Source organism: Heterocephalus glaber, unplaced genomic scaffold (assembly GCF_053883595.1).
Source record: "Heterocephalus glaber isolate CG9 unplaced genomic scaffold, H.glaber_assembly_v1.0 deba00000896, whole genome shotgun sequence".
Lineage (NCBI taxonomy): Eukaryota > Metazoa > Chordata > Mammalia > Rodentia > Bathyergidae > Heterocephalus > Heterocephalus glaber.
The window spans coordinates 3,141,766-3,168,946 of record NW_028258170.1 but is presented as its reverse complement, the minus strand read 5'-3'; the positions used below and the strand labels follow the sequence as shown (position 1 = coordinate 3,168,946).

Here is a 27,181-nt window from a genome sequence, read left to right as displayed (position 1 = left end):
ATTATATATATACATGATTACATTATATTAATGATTAAATATAACATACTCATTTTTGCATTTTCTAAGAAAACACCCACTCTGGGTTTCTAAGATGCTCCTGAGCATTCATCTTCTCAGCCTAATGAAAATGTTCAAGCATCAAAATTGAGAGGAGAGGAGAGAGGTCCTCTAGCTGCGCAGGTGCTATGGAGCTGTAAAAAGCACAGAAACAGAATCCTATATGCTCTCTCATTAGTTGGTAAAGCTCAGCAAAACCGTGACCATTTCTGTAGATTCTGAGATATCAGTTTAACATCTGGCACCACATGAGACTGCCTGTCTTTGTCACCTATAATGAAATGTTCCTCTTGATTCTCCTACCCATGTGCTTTTTAACATGGGGTTTGAGGTTTTGAGGGCAATTTATCCTTCTTGTAAAAGCTTTGAAACTCTCCCTGAGGAGATGCCAAGCAATTTGCTGGTTACCCTTAAAGCCATTGAGAATTTAATATACCTGGAGATTATCCACTAATCATCATGACTCTATTCAACAGTGATTTTGAGTCATTTATTTAATTAGGTAGCTATGTATTTATTTCATAATCCAGAAATCCCACTCATGGGTAACTATCCAAAATACTGGGATTAAGATCTTAAATAGATTTTCATACTCTCATGTTGATTGCAACACAATACAAAATAACCCATGGAAAAACTTAATTGCCCATTCATAGATGAACACATAAATTGTGACAGATACAAAGAACATATCATTCAGTGTTTAAGAAAAGAAATTCTGCAATATGCAGTAGTGTAGGGACAGTCAGTCATAGGCTAGGACCCTGGTAGGATCCCAGCAGTCAAGTGTTCAAGCAGAACTATGGCATGGCCTGATGTGGCATATACCCCACCCCAAGGTGTGACAATAGCAGGAATGAACCTGGAGAACATTATGGTAAATGAAATAAACCAGTAACTAGGAAAATACTGTGTATTGCCACTTATACAGTGTAAGACATTGAAAATATTCAGACTTACAAAACAGAAAGACAAAATGATGCTTGTAAAGGGCAAGGGCTTGGGAGAAAGGAGAAGCTGCTAATAAATAAAAACTCAATTATGCAAAATAAATGAATTCTAGTTATATTTAACTGTATTGTATTGAAGAATTTGAAAAAGTTGAGTATATACCTCATGGTAACCATCTTAATTTTTAAAAGAATAAAGTACCAACATATGTTGTAACACAAATTTGAATACTTATTGATTCAAAGTAATCAGCCAAACAAGACTCTATTTATTGTAAATAATTTACAAGAAATATCCAGAATAGAAAAGCATATAATGATGAACAGATGTTGAAGAAATTCAGGAAGAAGGAGGAATTACAACTTGATTACACAGTGTGGATGGAAATGTCTTAGAATTAGAAAGACGTGGGGCTGGAGATTTAGCTCAGTGGTTCCTCCACTTTTCTCATAAGTGCAAGGTCCAGAGCTCGATCTCTGGTCCAAAAAAAAAAAAAAAAAAAAAAAAAAAAAGAATTAGACAGAGGTAGTGGTTACTCAATATTGAGAATATAATGATTGACACTAAGTAGTTCCCTCTCAGCCTTGGGCAGTTCCCCTCCCCTCAACCACCCTCCTCTCCCTTGTGTCTATATTCTATTGTTCTGGTACAGACAAAATTAACAACTATGTCCTGTAAACAAAAGTTATGAAGGTTATGACCCTCTTTTCCAGTATGATTCACAAGACATTGCCTTCTTTCAAGGCAAAGTTACAAAACTGTCTGTCCTCATCCTGTTCTGGTAAACTCACTTGCTACATTACTAGGAAAACCAGCACCTTTGACAAAAGGTATAAAAGCTGGAACTTCTTTGTTAGTGCTCTGCTATTTTAGACACAGGGTCTGCTGAGCTGGTGCACACACCTTAAATAAATCCTCCTTACTTCCTCCTGTTTCTTGAAATTCTGCACCATAATGTGGAACAAAATGATTCTTTTTATGAAAGCCTTTAAATACAGAAGTTTTAATTTTGTATACTCAAATAGTTAACAAATCAAAATTATTCTTTTAGGCAAGAGGCCTAGAGCAGGAGTCATGTGGAACACACCGAAGCAGCCCGCTGCAGAAAGATAGGCCTGCACATGCCCTACCAAGGTCCTGAGTCATGCATAACACACTGAAACAGCCTGCTGCAGACAGGCAGGTCTGAGTGCCCTACCAAGGTCTGGAGTCATGTGGAACAGGCCAAATCAGCCCACACTCTGGCAGCAATCCACTGGATCACCCTCCCCACACTCCTCTGTACAGCCACCTGGTTCCACACTACAAAGACACAGAGGACACTGGATGACCAGACCAAGCTACTGAGTTCTGCTGCTCCCAGTCCAGAGGTAGGGGCTTCTGAGCCACCATCCAACTGGTTCTGGTCCAGAGGAAGGGGCTTCCCGACCACTATACCTTCTGCTGCTCCCAGCCCAGAGGAAAGAGATTTGGGCCACCCTCTGTCCCACTGCTCCTGGACCAGAGGAAGGGGCTTCCTGGCCACCATCCCTCGCACTGCTCCCAGTCCACAGGAAAGGGCTTTTGGGTCACCAGGCATAGGGCTGCTCCTGGTCCCCGTCCCACCTCTCCCAGCTCAGAGGAGGTAATCCATGCAGGTGCCAACAGCCACCCGCCCCAGTCGGAATGAGAAAACAAATAAATAAGTCTCAAAACCAGACTTCTAGATCACCTACAGCAACCCCAAAGGGAAATGAGATGGAACACTCTGATACTCAACAAACTGGACCCACTGAACTAGCAACAAAAAGGGATCTGGATAAAATGAAATCAGAAATAATTTCTCAGATAACAGGAGAAAATGTGCCCCTAGTGCAAGACATGATTAATAAATCTAGAGAGGAGCTCAGGAACATGATGGAATCCCAACATAGGAAACAAATGGAATCCATAAAACAGATGCAAATAGATTTCCAGGACATGAAAAACTCCATTGAAAGGCTACACAGCAGAATGAGTCAATGTGAGGACAGAATTTCAGATAAAGAAGATAAGATTGTAATTAGTGACCAGGAAAAGAAAAATTGTTTCAAAATTATAATGGAGCATGAGAAATCAATCCAACAGCTACTAGATGATGAAAAGAAGAATAATATAAGACTGATTGGGCTCAATGAAGAAACAGGAGAGAGTAAAGATGACATGAAAAAAAAATCTCTGCATAGAAATAATAGCAGAAAACTTCCCAGGCAGGGGAAAAGAGCTTGACATACAGATAAGTGAGGCATATAGGACTCCAAACAGCCTTGATCAAAAAAAAATCTACACATAGGCATATATTTGTTAAGATTCCAGAAACTCAACAGAAGAACAGAGTTCTACAAGCAGTTAGAGAAAAGAAACAAATCACATACAAAGGAAAGTCCATCAGAATCACAGCAGACTTCTCAACACAAACCATCAAGGCAAGAAGAGCTTGGAGTGACATATTCCAAGCCCTAAAAGAAAACAGCCTCCAACCCAGATTGATGTATCCTGCAAAATTATCTTTCAAAATTGATGGAGAAATAAGATACTTTCATGACAAAAAGCACCTTAGGAACTTTGTGAATACCAAACCAGCACTCCAAAGAATTTTACACAATAGCCTAGGAACAGACATTGAGGATCACAACCCCAGGAAGCAAAGCAGAATGAACCCATCTGGCATGACAAGAAATTAAATGTAAAGGTGGAGAATGCAACAAAAAGAAAAAGTCATGGCAATGACAAGTCAATACGTTTCAGGTATACCATCAATGTAAATGATCTCAATTCACCAATCAAAAGAAATAGACTGGCAGAATGGGTCAATAAGCAAAATCCAACAATATTCTGGATACAAGAAACACACTTAATTCAAAAGAAACTCATAGACTGAAAGTTAAAGGGTGGAAAACAATACTCCATGTGACAGGAACCAAAAAAAAAAAAGCAGGAGTAGCTATCCTCTTTGCAGATCAAGTAAATTTCAAACCAACACTGATTAAGAGAAATGAAGAAGGACACTACATCCTTGTAAAGGGAAGAATCCAAGAGGAAGACATGAAAATCATAAATATTTATCCACCAAACATTAGTGTGCCCAGCTATATAAAACAAATACTAATGAACATGAAAAGTCATATATGCACTAATACAATTGTAGTGGGGGAACTCTACATCCTACTGTCACAAATAGATCAACTAGACTAAAAATAAGTAATGAAATACTAGAACTCAAACAAACTCTTGAACAAATGAACTTAACAGATGTTTACAGAGTGTTCCACCCCACAAAATCAGAATACCCATTCTTCTCAGCTGCACATGGGTCATTCTCCAAAATAGACCACATACTCACACATAGAACATGTTTAAGTAAGTGCAAAGGAGTTGAAGTTATCCCCCGTATATTATCAGGCCATAGTGCGATGAAATTGGAGATCCATAGCAAAAGAAACTAAAAAAATTTCATAAACATGTGGAAATTGAACAACAGACTTCTGAATAACCAATGGGTCAGAGAGGAAATTAAAGAAGAAATCAGACAGTTCCTTCAATTAAATGACAATGACAATACAACGTATCAGAATCTATGGGACAAAATGAAAGCAGTCTTACGAGGGAAATTCATAGCAGTGAATACACATATTAGTAAAACAAAGCAAGCCCAATTATACAACCTGATGCTGAACCTCAACCTTCTAGAAAAAGAAGAACAGGACAACCCCAGAGCTCATTCAAGGGAGGAAATTATAAAGATGAGAGGAGAAATCAATGCAATGGAGACTAAGGAAATGATACAAAAAAATCAATGAAGCCAAGAGTTGGTTCTTCGAAAGGATCAACAAAATTGACAAACCTTTAGCCAACCTTATCAGAAAAAGGAAAGAAAAGGTCCAAATCCATGCAATTAGGAATGAAAAGGGTGAAATTACAACAGCTCCAGCAGAAATGCAGAGGATCATCAATACCTACTTCCTGAACCTATATGCAAAAAGATGGACAACACAGAAGAAATGGACAGATTCCTAGATATATATGAATTACCGAAGTTGAACAAAGAAGACCTCAAAATTCTGAAGAACCCAATATCAACCAATGAAATTGAAACTGTAATTAAAAACTTATCAACTAAGAAAAGCCCGGGCCCTGATGGCTTCACTGCTGAATTCTACAAGACATTTAGAGAGGAACTGCTGCCGCTACTGTTTAAAGTCTTCAATGAAATTGAAAGGGAAGCAATACTCCCAAATTCATTCCTGGAAGCAAGCATCACCTTGATCCCCAAAGCAGAGAAAGACCCAAATGAAAAGGAGAACAATAGGTCAATCTCACTAATGAACATAGATGCAAAAATCCTTAATAAGATACTGGCAAACAGAATGCACAAGATAATCAAGAAGATCATACAACCTGATCAAGTGGGATTCATCCCAGGGATACAGGGATGGTTCAATATATGCAAATCAATCAATGTAATACATTATATCAATAGAGCCAAGACAAAAACCATATGATTATCTCCATAGATGCAGAAAAAGCATTTGACAAAATCCAACATGCATTTATGATAAAAACCCTACAAAAAATTGGAACAGATGGTCTCTACCTCACACTGATAGAAGCCATCTATGAAAAACAAACAGCCAATATCATACTAAATGGTCAAAAACTGAAATCCTTCACACTGAAATCAGGAACAAGACAAGGATGTCCACTATCACCACTCTTGTTCAGTATAGTTCTGGAAACATTAGCCAAGGCAATTAGACAAGAGAAAGAAATAAAAGGAATAAAGATAGGTAATGAAGAAGTCAAATTGTCATTATTTGCAGATGACATGATACTCTATATAGAAGACCCCAAGAACTCCACCAAATGTCTTCTAGACTTAATAACCAAATTCAGTCAAGTAGCTGGTTACAAGGTCAACACACAAAAATCAAGAGCTTTCCTCTACACAAATGACAGCCTCACTGAGAGAGAAATCAGGCAAATAATTCTTTTCACAATAGCATCCAAAAAACTGAAATACCTAGGAATCAACCTAATGAAAGAAATCAAAGACCTCTTCTCTGAAAACTATGGCACTCTGAAAAGAGAGATTGAAGATAATATCAGAAAATGGACAGACATTCCCTGCTCCTAGGTAGGAAGGATTAATATAGTGGAAATGGCCATACTTTCAAACCTGATATATAGATTTAATGCAATTCCAATTGAGATCCCAGCAGCATACTTCGTGGACCTTGAGAAAACAATCCACAAATTCATTTGGAACAAGAAAAGACCCAGAATAACAAAAGCAATTCTAGGTAACAGAGCCATGGCAGGGGGTATCACAATCTCTAGCCTGCAACTATACTACAAAGCTACTGTGATAAAACAGCATGGTACTGGCAAAGAAACAGACCTGAGGACCAGTGGAACAGATTAGAAGATGCAGAAACAAGGCCAGACACACTCAGCCATCTCATCTTTGATAAAGGAGCCAAGCACCCTCACTGGAGGAAAGATCGCCTCTTTAATAAATGGCGCTGTTATAATTGGGCTTCAACTTCCCAAAGATTAAAACTAGACCTATGTCTCTCACTATGCACTAAACTAAAATCAAAATGGATTAAAGATCTAAATATTAAAATAGAAACTCTGAACCAGTTGGAACAGGGGTTAGGTAGAACCCTTGAAGACATCAGTGTAGGAAAAGATTCTATGAACAAAACCTCAGTTGCCCATGAACTAGAACAAACAATCAAGTGGGATCTCTTCTTATTAAAAGGCTTCTGCACAGCAAGAGAAACCACCAACAATATGAAGAGAAAACCCACAGTGTGGGAAAAAATTTTCACCTGTTTTTCCTCAGACAAAGGTCTACTATCTCGAATCTATAAAGAACTGAAAAAGATCAGACTTCCCAAATTGAAAGACCCAATCCAAAAATGGGCATCTGAAATGAACAGACATTTCTCTACAAAGAAGTAGAAATAGCAAAAAAATACATGAAAAAATGTTCAACATCACTGGTCATTCAAGAGATGCAAATGAAAACAACACTGAGATTTCACTTCACTCCGGAAAGAATGGCTGCTATCATGAAATCAACCAATAACAAATGCTGGCAGGGCTGTTGGGAAAGAGGAACACTGCTCCACTGCTAGTGGGAGTGTAGAGGGTGCAAACACTGTGGAAATCAGTATGGAGATACCTCAAAGAACTAGGACTGGAAGTCCCATTTGACCCTGCTTTTCCACTGCTGGGTATCTTCCCCAAAGAATTCAAAGAATCATATCACAGTGATATATGTGTGCCCATATTCATAGCAGCACAGTTTGTGATAGCTAAAACTTGGAAAAAGCCCAAATGCCCTTCAACTGGAGACTTGATAAAAGAAAATGCGGTGCTTCTTTTTATAAAATGGAGTACTATTCAGCCATAAAAAATGAGAAATTAGAGACATTTATAGCTAAGTGGATGCACATTGAGGCAATACTCTTAAGTGAAATAAATAGAACACACATGTATAAATACCAAATAGTTTTTCTGGTGTGAGAAACTGAAAGTGTAAATAAGGACTAAATGTATAATAGGTAATGTGAAATAGGAAGGAATTGGGCAAAGGGGAAGGAAGTGGGAGGGCTAGGGGAAAGGATAGAAGGGAATGGGATTAATATGAGAAAATGGAAAAATAGGAACAAAATCTTTGTAAATAAGGAGGACTGGAGTGGTTGAAGTGAGGGCTGGGCAAGGGTGAAAAATAAGAACCAATTGAGACTATGTAAAGGTGCAAATTTCCAATGATGAATGTCATTATATTATATACCTAAAATGTACCAATGATTAGAATGAATAATCTATAATGCAAAATAGGAAGAAAAGTTCCAAAGCAGTAGGGGTAGTGGGAGGGGCAGGGGAAAGGAAAGAAGGGAAAGGAAAAATGATGAGAAATATAAAAAAATGGAAATAAAGTCTTTGTAAATAGGGAAGGGTGAAGGGGATGAAAGGAGGGCTATGAATGGGGAAAATATAATAACCAAGATGCATCATGTAAAGGTATAATTCCCAATAAGAAATGTAATTGTGTTGCTTACTTACAATGTACCAATAAAAGAATTTAATAAAAAAAGTACTCTTTTATTAAACATATTAATGAACTATTGCAGTCTTAGTAACATCACAATTTTAGTTAAAACAATGCTGCTATATATATTTACTTAAAACATATTTTGTTTTTTCTTTCTTTTTTTTTTCCAGACAGGGTCTCCCTATGAACTTCAGGCTGGCCTTGAATATCACTATGAGGTTTAGGCTGGCCTTGAACTCAAGGCAATCCTTTTACCTCAGCCTCCTGAGTTCTGGGATACAGGTGTGTGCCACCACACTAGGCTATTGGTTTTTTTAAATTTTATTTTATTTTTATATTTTATTAGTCTATGTTATCATAAGTAATGACTATTTTCAATTTGAATATTTGATAAGTGTATATAACACATATTAATACTCTCTACATTCCCTTCTGCTACCCACTTGTGTCCTCTTGGTCACTTTCAATTTCCAAAAGATCTATCTTCCTATTTCCTTTTATCTGTCTTTTACTTTGCTCTTTAATTTATTAATATTTTTAGTTTCTCATATAAAAGGAACCATATGATATTTAACCATATGGTATGGTGTGTCTGATTTATTTCACTTGTATTGTGACTTCTAGTTGAATCCATTTTCCTGTAAATGACTCCAATTTATCCTTTATGGTAGAGTCGTATGTCATTTTATTGAAATACCACAATTTCTTTACCCAGTCTTCTGTTGATGGACCTATAGGCCATTTGGAAGATTTAACTATTGCAAATTGTGCTGTTACAAACCTAGATGTGCATACATCACTGAAATATGATGCCTAACACTTTTGATGAGATACCTACTGGGAGAACAGAGGTTTGAAATTAATTTCTACTTCTAGTGGTTTGAGGGATACCCACAGTGGTTGCATAGTGGTTATTGTAGATTACTCTCCAGTGAGCAGTGGAGGAGGAATCCCCTTCCTTCACAGCCTCCCCAGCCTTTGTATGTAACTCTTTTGTTTCTTGACAATCTCCATTCTTAGAGGAGTCCATGATATCACTCTTGCTTTCATTTGGATCTCTACAGTGCCCAGCAATGTCACCTATTCACTCATGCATTTATGGGCCATTTGTAGTCCTTCTGCTGAGAAGTGTCTATTCATTTCAGATGCCCATTTTCTGATTTTTTTTTGTATAAGGAGGTTTATTTTTTAAAATTATATATTGTAGACATTAGTAGCCAGAGATGTAGCTTAAAATTTTTTCCCATTCTATGATTTTTCTTCAATATTTGTGTAACTATAACCCCATTTCTTGACTCTTGATATTATTTGTTGTGCAATTGGGATTTTCTTTTAAACAAAGCCTTTGCCTATGCCTATTCGTGAGTGTTTTATCTATTTCTACCTTACAGCAGATTAAGCATTTCTATTTTCATATTTAATTATTCATCTACATTAATTTTACTTTAGTTCTTGCTGTGAGATATAGGTCTAGCTTTGATATTCTGCATGTGTACAGCCAGTTTCCCAGAACCATTTATTAGAGGCTCTTTCCTCCAATGTAGCTTTTGGCCCCTCTGACAAGGCTAAGATGGTGAATGTGTCTGCACTGTGTTTGTGTCCCTCGTTCTGTTCCCTTGATCCACATGTCTGCTTCTGTGTCAGTACTGTGCAGTTTCCATCACTGGAGCTTTGTAATCTAATTTGAAATCCAAGATTTTGATGCCTCCTGTTTTGCTCCTATTACCCAGGTTTGCCTTTGTTATAAGTCTCTTCTGTTATGTATTAATGTTAGGTGGTTTATTTCTAATTCATAAAGAACCCTGTTGGTATACTGGGATTGTTTTTAATTAATGTATCAGTTTCAGAAAAATGGCCATTTTCTCTTTTCCTTTTTTGTTTTTTGGTACTGGGGATCAAACTTAGGACCTTTTACTTGTGAGACAGGCAGCAGAACCACTGAGCTAAATTCCCTGTCCAAAATGGTCATTTTGACATTATTAGTTCTGCCTATCAAGGAACAGGGGTTATAGTTCCATTTTTTATATCTCATTGAATCTCCTTTTTCAAAGTACTGTAGGACTTTTTTTCTTTCTTCCTTTTTTTTTGTTGCTTTGTTTTGTTTTGTTTTTGTAGAGGACTTTCACTGTCTTGATTAGGTTCATTCATTAGCACAGTATTTTAATTTGATGCTGCTGTGAATGTTATTGTTTTCCTTATTTCTATGTCACTGAGTCAATTATTAGTGTACAGCAATGCTATTAATTTTTCTGTGTTTATTTTGATTGTTGCTACAGAGGTAATGTTCATCTATAATTTTTTTTCAGGTTTTTTCATGAACAGATGTTGGAATTTTACAAATGCTTTTTCGGCATATATTGATATGATTTTGTAATTTTTCCTTGCTTCTGTTAATGTGCTGTATTAAATTTACTGATTTGTGGCAGCATAAATCATTGTGTATAAACACCACATTTTCCTTATCCATTCATCTGTTTCCAAGATTATGCTATTATAAACTGTGCTGCTATTAACACAGGTATGAAGTGTTCTTATAATTTGATGATTCTCTTTGTCATTCTTATGGCTGCCAACTGCACAAAGCTGTGTTGTATCCTTTGCCCTAGACTCTCTAGAGCAGCAAAACACAGGACCAGTCCAAGCACTATAAAACCATAGGTGCTCAGGTCTGCTCACAACCCAAGATTATTGCAACCAGCCACAGGTGCTCTTGATCTGAACTGAAGTTCACATCCTAGACTGTGAGTCATGCCTGTGATGAGAGGTGCCTCAGATTCCACTCACAGGGAATCCTGGGGGTGAAGCCTACTAAGATCTGCCCAGTGCTGGTTTCACATCAAGTTCCAAGGCAAAGTCCTTCAATAACTATCTCAATCTACCTTCAGCTTTGTGGAGTCCTGTACCCTTCTGTGATGCCCAACATTGGTGTGGTGCTGGTGAAGGCAGTCTCTGGTCATCACAGCAATGCTGAGATGGTTGCTGCCTTATTTGCCAACCACAGAGATGTACAAAGTCTCAGAGGCCCTCCAAGGACCATACCCAAGGTGACAGTGATGTAGGCCCAAATCCAAACCTCCCACTGAGGTACAGGTCTCCACAGAGTGCCAGGACCTTTATGTGGACACTTGTCTGGGAAAGCTGCATGGCACAGTGCTAGGTGACTGGTGATGAAGTCAGGCTCTGGAGCACCAGCTCTGAGGCTGAGTCAGAGCTAATCCTCACTGCCTTGGCCACCCTGGGTGGGGGCGTGGCCTCAGCTCACTCTATGCCTAGCAGTGATTGGGGCCAGATTCCTCTCCAGGCTCTGGCTGGGCACAGGGTTCTGTGTTCTTTCTCCTGATGATTCTCAGCACAGGGCTGGGTTTTGCTTCCCATCCACTGAATGAGTTCAGAGGAGAGGCAGTAGAGACATCCCTTTGCAGCATGAATAGCAGTTCCAGGGGCTCAGTCTGCAAATAAAGTCCTGTGAGTAGGACACACAGGGCTCTTCCCAGAACTGGTGTTCACAGTGCTAGGCTTGGTGCTGGATTTCAAGTCTGTCCAAGACTCAACTCCCTCTTTCTCTTCCTTTCATTACTTGGAGACACCACTTTCCTTGGAGCACTGCTTAGGGTTGTGGGAAAAGTAATGCAGAGACCACTCTCCCCTTCCTGCCTCCTCCAGCTTTCTCTTTCTTACACTGAAGCTGGCCCTGGGGTGTGTGACTTGGTCTCCCAGCTCCTGTCAAGTGCGCTCCTGTCTGAATTGTGGTCACAACTGGTGTGACCCGGAAGTTCATCACTGGACAGCTTCCTCATCTGCATTCTTGCTTTTCCATGCTTAGTTTTGAGATATAGTTTAATTATCTCAGGGGATTTTATTAACCTCAAATGCTTTGATATTTTATTATTAAAAAACTGCATTTCCTGTATTAAATAATATGGGATCTCACAATGCACAATTCAGAGGAATAAAATTAACTTTAGATATTTGCATAAGTCTCTGTTTATCTTCATCAGAAAAATTTAATACTTTATGCAAATTGAAACTTAGTTCACTCTTTTTCTTTTCATACTAATTTGATCTGAAGGAGTGATCTCCTTTTATAATAGATAAGCCCTTGCTAGAACTTGTCATTCATATGGAAATTGCCATTGGTAATGCATTTATTTACTAATCAGGTATGGTATCATTCTGCTTTCTCTTGTGTTTGTGATTATTTACTTTGCACAGTCTTTAAATTCCTATTGCTATGTTCATCAATCATTATTTTCAGTTGTTTTTAAACATCTTTTCCCTTCTGATTCATAATCATGCACACACACACACACACGCACATGCACACATGCACACGTTGGGGCAGTTCTTGTTTGCAACTCTTGTGGACCCATAGATAATGTTTATCCATGATCAGGATTAAATATTGACATTCAAAGAGAGTACAATGTGAATAGTGGTCAATAAAGCCTTACAATGAAGAGCAGAGATGTGCTATTGTGCTAGGAATATGTGGTGGAAAGACATGCCCTGGATATATACTTAATACTATCGATGTTCAAAACAATCTTTTGATTAATATGGAGATTTCTGTTGGAATTAAAAATAGTGTCACCCTTTGTAGAGGAAAATGAGTAAAAGCAATTAATGGAAATGAAGGATAGAAGGGAAAAAAAGAGAACACTATTAGTTTTGGAAAGTTCTATTTTAATATTAGTTTAGTCAAAGATGTCCTTAATGCTTTTTAATTTAAAATTTGTTCATATCTAGTGAGATTTATTTAGTGCTTTCAATTTTAGGTACTTAAATTGCATTACAGTTGTGAATATTATATCAAAAATAAATTCCTGACTTTAACCTAACATGGTATATTACTGTTGGACATGCTGCTTTATTCATTTGTTACACTTTCATTTACATGATGCCTTTCTCTGGCTTTGACATCATGCAAGTGCTCCTCAGAAAGTTGCAAAAATATCCTTTTGTTTAGATTTTTAAAAGGATTCAGAGATAACTGTAACTCTTTATTCCCTAAACATTTAGTAAACTTCATATATAAAGCCACTTGAATGTGATTTTTGGGGGGAGGGTCAAGTTATTTTGAATACAAATTTCTGTTTGACATTTTATTTATCATGATTTTTCTCCAATGCATTTCCCAGTCTTTGTGTAATTGAAAATTATAATACATTACTGCTTATGATAGTAATGCAAAATCACCAACTGCTAACTTGTAGACATTCAGAATGTCCCTGTTTTCTTGTATTTTTCTTATTCAAATTGCATTGAAGAATCTGAGTCGCTATTGTATAAAATGTGAAATTATAGTGGCAGAAATTGTTTTAGTAAATAAAATTAAAACCTAGTTCTTGGTTTTTAAAATTGTTGTTATATAGAGAAATGTATACCTTTGGAAATAACTTATCCCTGTAATAATAAAAGATAATGAAATGAAAGAAAAAATAAGTGTTATGTGTTAAAAAGTATGAAATGTTACCACATTGTCTTTTGGTTTTGATTATTGAGAGACTATCAAGATTTCCACCAAGATTTATTTCAAAAATGGGATGTTAGATTGTTTATTCATTATATTTTTATTCAGGTATTAGAAATTCTTAACTTTCTCTACTTTAAAAGGTATAATTATTTGCTGATGTTAACTTGGTGAAACATTTAAAATAATTTACCAAACATATCATCTAAAATTAAATATAAACGTGCTCACAAGAACAAAATAATATTAAAATTTCAGTTTACCTTTGACATATGCTTACTAGAAATTGACAATATGTTCTTATCGATACATATGAATAAACAGGCAACAATTAGGTATGTAATGGTGACACAGTAAATATTAAATAAATGGTATAAATGCTGTGGAAGTGTTTGTCTCCACATGAGAAAAACAGAATTTTATTAATTTAACTAATTATTTCTATTCATATTTCATTGACTACACAGATATTTTATTAAATTTTGTATCAATCTTCCCATGATGCAAGAAAATTACACAAATATTAATATGAAAAATAATGAAGATATGTAAGAAATTTTAGAGTTTTCCTGAAGTATTTTCAGAAATTCTATGGACATTGACACATACCACACTACACTAATTATCAATATGGCATGGTTCAAATCTTAAGATTATCCATGGGCTTCTAACAAGCAGACTATCAAATTGATTCAAAGAATGAATCCTAAGAATAGAATACTTTTATATAACATATAAGAAAAGTCAGCCACAAAAAAGGAAAACTAGAAAGTTACTTCTTTGCAGATTAGACATTTTATATATGAATAAAAACAGATTATGACATATAACTTTAAATTATTCTGTGAGTGGTGGAAAAGTAATCATCCATTAGAACAGCAGACAATAAGATATAAATTAGGATGGAAATTAGGAAGTCAAATCAGAAAAGAAAGGAAAGAATGCCTTACAGTAAGAAGTATATCTTAATTAGTGTACACACACATGCACTCATACACACACACACTGGCAAGTTTATTATAATGGTTGAGGATATGCTAAAGAATCATTTAGCTTCTCATTTGTATCTACTGTTTGCCCTCACTCACATGAAAATATGCTTTCTGCTTCATGATCTTAAGGTCTATAGTCTCTAATTCAATTCTAGTTTACTATAAAGTCTATTCAGTCACTGTTTAAAATTTTTCTCTTCTCTTCAAGGAAGGCAAATACTTAGCAGCTTTTTCAAGGCCTTGTTTTTAGCTTATGGAAGGCTCATGTTTAAATATGTGCTCAGAGTGCTTGTGCTTGCCATACATTCTGAAGGAAAACAGCAGGTTCTCATCCAAATCTGATGTATAGAACTCCCACTGTATTCAGCCTTTAAGAACAGATATTGCATATCTTTCTCAAGGTCCTTTGAAGGGCATATTTTACATCTTTGTTCCTCAAACTGTAGATAACAGGATTCAACAATGGGATGATCAAAGTATAAAACATGGAAGACATTTTGTCAGTGTCACTGGAGTGACTGGACTTGGGCTGTACATACATAAATATAAGCGTCCCATAGAACATGGTGACCACAGTCAGGTGGGACCCACAGGTGGACAAAGCCTTGCACCTGCTCTCTGCAGACTTCATCCTGAGAATGGCTATCAGAATGAGCAGATAGGACACGAGAACCATCAGAAGAGAGGAAATCAAATCAAATGCTGCAAAGGCCATAATTATCCATTCAATTTCATGAGTATTTGAACACAGCAAAGATAACAAGGGAATGCAGTCACAGTAGAAATGACTGATGACATTGTGGCCACAGAATGACAAAGTGAAAAGCTTTGTGGTGACTACAAGTGACATAAATGTGCAGTAGAGATAGGGTATTCCCACCAGCACCCAACATACCTTTTGTGACATCATGACAGTGTAGAGGAGAGGGTTACAGATGGCCATGTAGCGGTCATAAGACATGGCAGACAGAATGAAAAGCTCACTACCAATAAACAGAAGAAATAAAGCCAGCTGGGCAGCACAACAATAATAAGAGATTGTATTTGGATGCACAAGAAAATTTTCCAACATTTTGGGTCCCACAGCTGTGGAATAGCCAAGATCTGTGAGAGCCAGGTGTCTGAGGAAAAAGTACATGGGAGTTTGCAGACTGGAGTCCACCTGGGTGAGGATGATCATCCCCAGGTTGCCCAGCACTGAGATGGCATAGATGATGAGGAACAGTGCAAACAGTGGAGCCTGTAGGTCAGAGCGATCTGTGATGCCCAGCAGAGTAAATTCAGTCAGTTCTGTGAGGTTGTGCCCCTCCATCCAAGATGATTAGAAGACCTATGTTTGTAGGAACATTATCATAGGGGAAAAATGGAAATATTATCACCTGGAGGACTCTTATTATGCAAAACTAGGTAAATGAGTTACATTCAAACTTTCCAATATTAAATATTTCCAAATAAAACTATACTATCTTCTCAATTTTTAAAATAAACTATGTATTAATACATATAAATAGAAAGCAGAACATTACTGTTTCTCAGTGCATGTGATTATATTCACAAAAGTATCTTATTAACTGTTAAGCCATACATTGGTTATCTTAGGAAGTAAAGAGGTACTGGCATTAGTCAACATCTTACTATACCCACTATGTATTCCAAACAATACCCTTATCCATAAATTTTTAAAAGGTTGAAAAGACCTCATACTTAGACAGCCATATAACTAGCCATAGAATGTTTACTTTGCAGAAACAATTTATCTCATATTCTATACTCATACACAAAAACATATCCTTGCAATTTTGATTGAAAGAATAATTAAGTGATTCAAAGTGTTCAAGCTTTCTGGAAATAGTTCTCATAAATAAAGTACATTTGCATATTTTTGTTTTTCAATTGTTAATGACAGTCCTCTTGAAATAATTTTTCTTTACATATATGCAGTATATACTTAACTATTTAAGGATGTTTATATTTCTACCTCTGCACGCCCCCAATCCATGAGTATTGTTAGATAATCGATGTACTATTGGTTTTCAATACTTATCTTCTATTTCTAAGTACTCTAATGACATTTCAATATAAGTTGCTTTTACATAAATTTCCTGGAAATATTCTTCCCTTCTGAGTATTCTTTTATTTACTTAAATTCTTTTATTGGAACATTTTAGGTATACATTACGTTTACATTTATCATTAGGTGTTTGTACCTGTACATGATGTATCTTGATTAGGAGAAAGAGAGCTCATTAGCACTGGTTTTAGAAAATGAAGATTCATAAAATTTTCTTGGATGAAAGATGCTATTATTTAAACAAAATAATGTTGACATCTTGTAAAATATTTTATAAACATACATTGTGTAAAATCAGAAGTATTCTATAAGATATCATAGAGATAACAGTATAGTAAAGGCTATATATTCCTAGATTCTTGGGTGTATTTTGGAATCCTCTGTGTGTTATGTCACAAGGACTTCTTCCAAATATGACATCACACATTATGCAGACAAGTATGTGTGAGCCAGATGAAATCCACCCGAGTTTCTTATAACCTAAGGATTTAAATACAGCATAGTAGAAGATGAATACAGGACCTTAATGTAAGTTCATTATTATTGATATAAAAACTTGTGAGCACCAATTTTCCTTTTTTAAAAAAGAAAGAAATAGAAATGACACACTTTTGAGTGAGAGGTTCCATGGTGGCCAGCTGTACTTGAGCTACAAGTAAACAAAGATTTCATACAATTCACATTATGCATCAAATCAATCACAGGTCATTTGTATGAAACTGGCATATACTGTTACTTATGTGGTTGTGGCTATTCAATCTCCTACTATGCTCTTTCAGACTCACTCTGATATTAAATACAAATGTAGAACAAATTATTACATTTGAAAAATACCTTCAGTAAGCACAATAAGAAACAGTTTAAATCCTTTTTGTTGTTGGTTTGGCTTGGTTTGGTTTAGATTCTAATTATAAAATATTACAAAATAACATACATAACTAAGTACAAATATCAATGTAATGTAGAGGAAAAGATGGTTCTTCTCCAGTTTCAGAGATTAATGGAAATTGCCTTTCACAACTAATTATAATTGAATAATCATGTTTAATTTCAAACTTATAGTCTGAGAAAAATTTAGTCAGATGTCAGTGCAAAAGGAAGATCCTACCATTTTTTTAAATGTATCATGAGATAGTTACTCTAAAAACTGCTTCCTATATCTGAATATAAAGGATCAATTCTTTTTCCCTGGAAAGAGATAAAATGGATCTAATTCTAACATTTATTTGGATAATCTTAGATGTTCAAATACTTTAGGGAGTCAAAAGGAGTCCAGAGCCACTGAATACCTAAGGACTTGGAAGATGATCAAATATAGAGAGTGAATCACTGCTGTCTCAGGATCTGCTTTAAAACTTCTGCATTCTTTCATTTACATTTTATATCCTCTGACTTTTACCATCTGTTAGATATAACATTATACGCATACAAGATTAAAAACTTTCTAAGCACACATATAATGTATGTTTCCAAGATAATATTTCCCTCAAACTCTCAGGAGATTTTTTCAAATAGTGACATGAAAAACAATGAAGTGCTATTGATTTGGAAGCATTATGAAATTGTAGAAAGCACAGAAGTTGAGTCACAAATGGTCACTTATTCCAAATGGCAAGGTCGTTGAAAATTGGGACTATTTCTTCAGATCTTGATAACTTATGGCACCCCATGAAATAGTATATCTTTGTTACCTGTAATGAAATTACTATCTTGAGTCTATGTGTTTCTTCACATCTGGTATTTGAGGACAACTGATGGATACTTTTTAACTTTAGAGACTCCCTCTTGGGAGAGGCAAAACTATTGCAGGATTATCCCTAAAGCATTTGAAAGCACAATCAAATGCCTGCAGGTGTCTACTAATTGCCAAGGACATTTTACAATCAAATTTGATTTTATTTATTTATAATAGGATCCAGCAAGTCATGTCTGGATTTTAACTAAAAGTATTAGTATTTGAATAATCTCAAAGAGGTATTACTATTATTCCCATATTCACTGGCCCATAAATAGAAATACCCAAGATGTAGAAACAACCTAAGTATGTATTACTTATGAATGAAAAAACATAATGTAACTTACATAAGCAATGGAATATTACCCTTAAAAATAGCATCCTATAATATGAAATAACATGAATGAACCAGAATAACATTATCCTAAGTGAAATAAAATAATCAAAGGTCAAATGATGCAATGATTCTACACATGAGATAATTACTATATTTCATAGAAGGTGTGAAGCTGGTGGCAACAGCCAAGGTTTTTAAGAAATGAAGAACTGCTAAGCCAGGAGCTCTGACATGTGGCTGTAATCCCAGGACTTTGGAAGACTGAGGCCAGAGAATTCAAGTGTGAGACCAGAACTCAGTAAATGAGTGGAGGCAGCCAGTGCTGGGGATGTGGCTCAAGGATAAAGGATTGGATTTGATCCCCAGAACTTCAAAGGAAAACAACACACACACAGACACACACATACACACACACACACACACACACACAGAGCAAAACAGAAAAAAATGCTTAAAAATACACAATGTCTCAATCACATAATGTGAGTTCCAGAGATTTGCTGCCAAACATCATGCTTAGAGTTAACAGTACTGTGTCATACATTTTAAATATTGAGAATATAGGATTTATATTAAGCATAATGAATAAATTTTAAAAAACAACAATATAATCCCCCAAAGTCCTTCAATCACTAAGAATCTAGTAATTCAAAGGATCCAGGAAAAAATAGCTGCTTTTCCTGTGACTCCACTACAGGAACTGTCCAGAGGAGAAAAGTACACAGGAAGGGAGAAGAGGTTGCCAGGCAGGGCAAGGAGGGGGAGAAGTTACTTCACAGGTAATTTGAGGTCATAGAAATGTTTTGGACCATCTATTCATTTAACTGTGAATATTAAATTTTGACAGATAACAATGACAAGCTATTCTTGTTCTCAATTCCAATGATTTAGAACCTATCATTCATAACAAGAAGCCTTCTGATTCAAATTTAAAAATGATTCAAATATAGAATAAGAGTATTCTATTTTGTCACAAACACAAAGATTTAAAACCACTTCTGAGGCATTTCTACATAGTAAGAATCCAGCCTGCACTTTTTAGTGATGGAATATTAAACTAAGAAGTCCTTGTAGAGGTCACAGTGTGGACAAAATTCCACATGATGGAAGTGTTTGCATAGACACAGGAAACAAACCTAGGCCCTTCCACACAGTTGTTAAACATCTTGCTTTCTAGACTCATGATAAGAACATAGTGGATTTTCTTTTTTATAAGTATCATGAAAGATATTAGAATATAAGAATAGTACCCCATGTCTCAGATTTTATAAGTGAAATTTGGCTCAATTAGAAAGTGTCATTTATTCAGGTGTTTTTTCATACAGTAAGTGTTGTATGTGTGGAAAAAAACCTTGAATTCAAACCCTAGTTCTTCCGCCTCCCAACTCTATGGCCTTGGAGGAGTCATTCAACTTTAATAAGCATATTATTTTTCTATTAAAAAAAATACCTTTAATCATCAGCCTAGAGGGCTGGTTTTTAGGATCAAAAATCATGATTGTAAAGCATCTACTACAAGGCCTAGCAAATAGTAGGTGTTGAATAAATTATAAGAGCTACTTTTATATTACACATTTCTATTACTAAGGATAGGATCTTAGTGTAATATGATTTATATTGTCTTGTTTCCTTCCATGATGTTTTTTATGGTCATTTTTCATGGATTGGGTGATCCCAGGCCAAAGTGTTCTTTTCATCACTTTGATTTCATAAAATGTGATTTCTTTTCTGAACCCCTCTTTACATTACTAGACTTAACCAAAAGCACTACAGACCATGAAATTGTAATTCAGCTCCTTCATCTTTCCCCATACTTCCTTAAATTTTTATAGAATTTATAAAATGTTTTTAAAAGATATTTCACTGCCAAGTTTTTCAAACTACCTGTATTTAAAAAAAATAATTTCTTAGATATATACTATATATTATTTTTAATTAAAAAGTTTACATTTTTAAAAATAAAATATTTTCAACTACAAAAAATATTAAATTTTTGAGAGATTTTCAAAAAAATTCCTATGGCCTAGGAATACCTCAGGATCTGGAAAGACATGAAAATTAGAAATTGAACCCCTGCTGTTTAAATCTCTGCTTCATTGATACAATTTGAGAGATGTGCTGTACAATGTGAATATAATGATTACCATTAGATCCTTGCCTTTATATTTATTTATTTTTATCAACTTGTTTATGTTTGTATTATTTATTAGGAGAGAGTTTTGCTACATAGTCCAGGCTGAACTTGCTTTCATTGTGTAGCCCAGACTGAACTCAAACTTGTGCAATATTCATGTCCAAGCTTCCCAAATGCTGGGATTACAGCTGTGTGCCACCATGCCTGGCTTTAAATCATTGCTTTTAAAACAGATATTGTAGTTTTATGGGGTGTGAATTTTACAGGAATAAATTTATTTGAATAGAATTATGTATAATTTTATATGTTCATTTTCTGTGAGTTTTTTAAATTGAAATCTTAATCCTATATTTTTCTGATGTTTATGTGCATTCTTGATAATTCGTTTTGTCTATTACACATAATATGGTAATTATCTTTTTAAATTATATTTTAATAGCTTTGTTTCCATGATATCCTAAAAATATTTTCCATTTTGCAAGTTATCCAATCTAACAAATATATCATTAACTGAGGTAATTCTACTAATTTTAAGAAATCTAGTAAACAGTGATATTATTACTTTGCAGTTTCCAAAATGAGAATATGCTTGTTTTTAATATTCAGTATTACACAAGCTTTCAACTAACTTTGTGTATACATTCACATGTCACTTGTGTATTTATGTTTACTTCAAAAATATAATCTTTTCAATAATTGAAGTTCTTTGTACACCCTTCCTCTCTGGTGAATACTGATCCTGATCCAAATACAATTTCTCCTTCTCTTGAGGGAAATGGAGGCAATGTGTCCTTCACATGTAATTCTCATGTAAACTAACACACTCATCAAAAACTATGGTAAAAATTTGTACATGCATAAAAACCTCTTATGATATACTACTGAATGCCTTATTATGGAAATTCCTTTAATCTCTTCTTCAGTTTTGTTCCATCTATGTTTATTCATTTGGTTGGAAATTATTCATTGATATAAGATTTGTAGATATTTACAAATTGTTTTCCAAACTGTCAGGAATTTTTATAGCTGCACCAGTGTTGTGAAATATTTTCAATTCTATCTCTTACTATGAACTTTGAAGTTATTAATTTTTAGATTTTTGTGAATTTTATGAGTATATAAGTGTATGATATTATGTGTCTACAAATATTATTAAAATAAAATACATTATTATAAGAATATCCTATCTTTATGAATTTTGTGTGTGAACTTTATACAGTTTCCTGTGGATTATGAATTTATTGTTAATTCAGCAGATATATAAATTTTCTTCAGTTAGTTGCTTATTCTATTACTAGTTAAAATTGATATGAGGCAGATTTAAAAACTTGTAGAGCATAACATTCTTTATCCTTTGTAATTTTGAGTGGCACTTAAGGTTTAATAATATACACAAGCATAGGCATAAACATAGCCATATAAATGCACATATTCTCAAGATAAGCTCTTATATTATCTGAGAACGACCAATGATGGGTGCCAATGGTCAGGACTTGGTTTGGCATTTGAGCGAAGGATATGTATGATATCACATAGCAGAAATCCTCAAAAAGAGGAAAACAATTTTTGTGTAGCAGAATACTGCCATGGAAGGTGTTCTACATCTATACTATTGAGACAGTATTTAAATTATGTAACCATATTTTAGGGCAATATCCTCTGGGTGTACTTCATATTCTAAGACTACTTTTGAACTTTGGTTGATTTATGGCTCAAATTGTGCCACAGAATGCCTCCTTGGCTTCATATGTGCATCCTGGAAACAAAAAGCAATATCCTGGTCCTCTGTCAGAAAGGGGACGATGCTGAAAATTAACTGGTCCTTTCATATCCAGATGGAGAGAATTTAGACTTTCCCCCTCCTTTTGAGTTGCTAAATTCACAGGTTTGGAGGAGGTGGGGGCAAAAGCATGAAAACTGCTTGGCTTCAGACCACCTTGCTGTGGTCAGACTCAGAATTGAATAGGGTTTACACTCAAATTTTTAAAAATTAGAAAGAAAAAAAAGTAATGGATTAAAAACAGCTAAAAAAGCTCTGAAGGACATAAAACAAAGCCAGAGAAAGTAAGAAATTTTACATGGGTTACAAATTTTAGCAAATTGATAAATGTATCTGTGTTTCAGTTTAAGAAGTTACAAATTTTAGCTAATTGATAAACATATCTGTGTTTCAGTTTGAGTTGATGTTTAATTGTTCTGCTTAAAGTATTTCTTATACATTGCAAATTCTTCAATTGTAATTATAAGTTTAACTTGCTCTTTTCTGTTCTTTGTTGATAAAAAAAAAACACCCTCAAGGTTACTACCATTCTATTGGCAGCTAACCAAATTTAAAGTGCAACAATCTCAGAACTAAAAAATGGACACTTTAAAATTTTAACAGCTAAAGACAACTTTGTGATAAAAGGTCTATAGTGAGATAAAAAATATATATTTAAAAGCTATAAGTAAAAGAGATACAATTTTGATATAAAAAATTTTGTATGTTTGTCTTGTTAAAAAGATGTAAAAAATATACAAGACCAGAAGGCCTAAGTATGCCAAAAGATGTGCGAAAATAATTTATCAAAAATATGTATGTTTGTTTGTTGTTTTAAATTTGTTATAAAAAGTTTAAATATGTTTACATTAGTTGTCATCAAAGGGTTAAATTCTAAATATGTTACTATAATATGTGTACATTGGTCATCTTCAAAGGGTTTAAGAGCCAAAAGGTTACAATATAACCTCCTTTATAGTGAGTTAGAAAAAAAAGACTGTTGGAAAAAGGCACAAATATGTCAGACCAAGGTGCAGTATTTGAGATTTGACTTAAAAAAGGACAAAAGGAGGCTAGCTGCAGAGAAAAAACTCATTTATTCTCTGCCAAGACTCCTCCAAAATGCTTCAATTATTTGATTCCATCTTTGCTACCCATTGTCCTCACTGGAAGGACTGCCAAAAAACTTTGTAACACTTTGTTAACCTCTAAAAATCCAGAGAGTTTCAGGAGAAATTTAAAAAATTAATGCCACTAGAATGCCAGGTGATATGCAGAATCCAGACGCTTGGCATGAACAGCAATTCCCAGTATATGTGCAGCCTGACTGGGATCCCAATACCCAAGCAGGACAGGAAAACTTGAGAAATTATCAGACAGGCCTTTTAGCAGGAATGCAGGCTGCGAGTAAAGACTTACTAGTATGATTAAAGTGTCAGAGACCCAGCAGGAGCCAAATGAGAGCCCTGAGAAATTTTATGAGCAGTCTTGGGAGGTCTACAGAATGTACACACCATTTGACCTGGCAGTTCCACAAAACCATCAGCTAATTAATACAACTTTTGTAACCCAGTCAGCACCAGACATTAGAAGGAAAATCTAAAGGCAGGAGACTTGGGAAGGCATGAATATAACACAGTTGTTACAATTGACTAAAAAAGTGTATGCTAAAAGAGAGTCAGTGAGAGAGAAGGAATGGGCTAAGAGGAAAGATGAATGAGATAAGAGACAGCTGAGAGAGTTTCTTAAGGTGACAGGCTTCTGTAGAATTTGGATTCCTGGTTTTGCATAGATCACTAAACCTCTTTATAAAGCTCTAAAGGAAAAAATCATTCACTTTGGGCTATAGGAAAAAAAAAAGGCTTTTAAGAGACTAAAACTGACCTTAGCAGCCACCACTGCTTTAGGCATACCAGATGTAAAGTGGCTTTTTGTTCTTTTATTTTTCCCTTTTATTGGTACATTTTAGGTGTACAACATAATGGCATTCATCATCGGAAATTTGCACCTTTACACACTCTCTTGGTTCTTATTTTTCCCCCTTCCCCTAGCCTCCGTTCAACCCCTCCATCCCTCCCTATTTACAAAGACTTTGTTCCACTTTTTCATTTTCTCATATTAATTCCATTCCCCTCTTTGTTTTCCCCTACCCCTCTGACTTCCCCCTCCTCTTTGCACCTTTTCTTCCTATTTCACATTATCTATTTTATGTTTTAGTCCTTATTTACACTTTCAGTTTCTCACATTAGAGAAACTATTTGGTATTTACATAAGTGTGTCTTGTTTATTTCACTTAAGAGTATCATCTCAATGTGCATCCATTTAGCAATAAATGTCTCTAATTTCTCATTCATTATGGCTGAGTAGTACTCTATTTTATAGAAAAACCCCACATTTTCTTGATCCAGTCTCCAGTTGCTGGGCATTTGGGCTGTTTCCAAGTTTTAGCTATTACAAACTGTGCTGCTGTGAACATGGGTGTACATATAGCACTGTGGCATGATTCATTTAATTCTTTGGGGAAGATCCCCAGCAGAGGAATAGCTGGCTCAAATAGGACTTCCAGTCCTAGTTCTTTGAGGTATCTCCATACTGATTTCCACAGTGGTTGCACCAATCTACACTTCCACCAACAGTGGAGCAGGGTTCCTCTTTCTCCACAGCCCCATCAGCATTTGTGGTTGGATGATTTCATGATAAGCAGCCATTCTTTCTGGAGTGAGGTGGAATCTCGACTGTTTTCATTTACATCTCGAATGACCAGTGATGCTGAACATTTTTCAAATGTTTATTTGCTATGTCTCCTTCTTTGTATGAGAAAAGTCTGTTTATTTCAGATGCCCATTTTGGATTGGGTCTTTAAATTAGGGAGGTTTGATTTTTTTTAAGTTCTTTATAGATTCGAGATAGTAGACCTTTGCCTGAGGGACCACTGGTGGAAATTTTTTCCCAAATTGTGGGTTGTCTCTTCATACAGCTGGTGGTTTCTCTTGCTGTGCAGAAGCTTTTTAGTAAAAAGAGATTCTATTTGTTGATTGTTTTTGCTAGTTCATGAGCAACTGAGGTTTTGTTCATAAAGTCTTTTCCTACAGCAATATCTTGGAGAGTTCTACCTAACCTCTGTTCCAGCTGGTTCAGTGTTTCTGTTTTTATATTTAGATCTTTAATCCATTTTGATTTTAGAGTACTACATGGTGAGAGATATAAGTCTAGTTTTAGTCTTTGGCAAGTTGAAATTCAATTTCTCTAGCACCATTTATTAAAGAGACTATCTTTCCTCAAGTGAGGGTGTTTGTCTGGAGTTGTTTCTGAAGCTTGTAATCTGTTCCACTGATCTTCAGGTCTGTTTCTTTGCCAGTACCATGCTGTTTTTATCACAGTAGCTTTGTAGTATAGTTTCAAATTGGGGGTTTTAATACCCCCTACCATGTCTCGGTTACCTAGAATTGTTGTTGCTCTTCTGGGTCTCTTCTTATTCCAAATGAATTTTTGGATTGTTTTCTCAAGGTCTATGAGGTACCCTGCTGGGATTTCAATTGGGATTGCATTGAATCTATATAGCAATTTTGGAAGTATAGATATTTTCACTAAGTTGATCCTTCCTACTCAGGAGCCAGGGATGTCTTTCCTTTTTCTGATATCGCCCTCAATATCTTTTTTCAAAGTGCTATAATTTTCAGAGAAGAGGTCTTTGATTTCGTTAGGTTGATTCCTAGGTATTTCAGTTTTTTTGGTGCTATTGTGAACGGAATTGTTTGCCCTATTTGTCTCTCAGTGACTCTGTTGTTCATGTAGAGGAAAGCTACTGATTTTTGTGTGTTGATCTTGCATCCAGCTACTTTACAGAATTTGGTTATTAAGTCTAGAAGTTTTTTTGGTAGAGTTTTTGGGTCTTCTATGTAGAGTATCATGTCATCTGCAAATAATGACAATTTGACATCCACATTTCCTATCTTTATTCCTTTTATTTCTTTCTCTTGTTTAATTGCTATGGCTAATGTTTCCAAAACTATAATGAATAGGAGTGGTGATAGTGGACATCCTTGTCTTGTTCCTGATTTTAGTGTGAAGGATTTCAGTTTTTGACTGTTTAGTATGATATTGGCTGTTTGTTTTTCATAGATGGCTTTTATCAGAATGAGGTAGAGAACATCTATTTGGATTTTTTGTAGGGTTTTTATCATAAATGCATGTTGGATTTTGTCAAATGCTTTTTCTGCAACAATTGAGATGATCATATGGTTTTTGTCTTTGGCACTATTGATATAGTGTATTACATTGATTGATTTGCATATGTTGAACCATCCCTGCATCCCTGGAATGAATCCTACTTGGTCAAGGTCTATGATCTTCTTGAAGATCTTCTGCATTCTGTTTGCCAGTATCTTATTAAGGATTTTTGCATCTATGTTCATTAGTGAGATTGGCCTATAGTTCTCTTTTTTGGTTGGGTCTTTCTCTGCTTTCAGGAGCAAGGTGATGTTTACTTCCAGGAATGGTTTTGGGAGCATTGCTTCCCTTTCAATTTCACTGAAGACTTTAAATAGTAGTGGCAGTAGTTCCTCTATAAATGTCTTATAGAATTCAG

General features: G+C 35.3%; 1 protein-coding gene across 1 annotated transcript; it reads right to left on the bottom strand.

Moving 5' to 3' along the window:
• Positions 1-14,927: 14,927 nt before the first annotated feature.
• Positions 14,928-16,995, bottom strand: LOC101720337 (olfactory receptor 8K3). The gene is made up of 2 exons (XM_004875351.4): positions 16,765-16,995; positions 14,928-15,887 (listed from the first exon to the last, which is right to left on the bottom strand). The coding sequence occupies exon 2, from the start codon at positions 15,867-15,869 to the stop codon at positions 14,928-14,930; it is 942 nt and encodes a 313-aa protein (XP_004875408.1). The 5' UTR covers positions 15,870-15,887; positions 16,765-16,995.
• Between the last annotated feature and the right edge of the window lie 10,186 nt (positions 16,996-27,181).

Excerpts from the sequence above, each read along its gene's own strand:
- LOC101720337 (XM_004875351.4), bottom strand. The coding sequence starts at position 15,869 with ATGGAGGGGCACAACCTCACAGAACTGACTGAATTTACTCTGCTGGGC.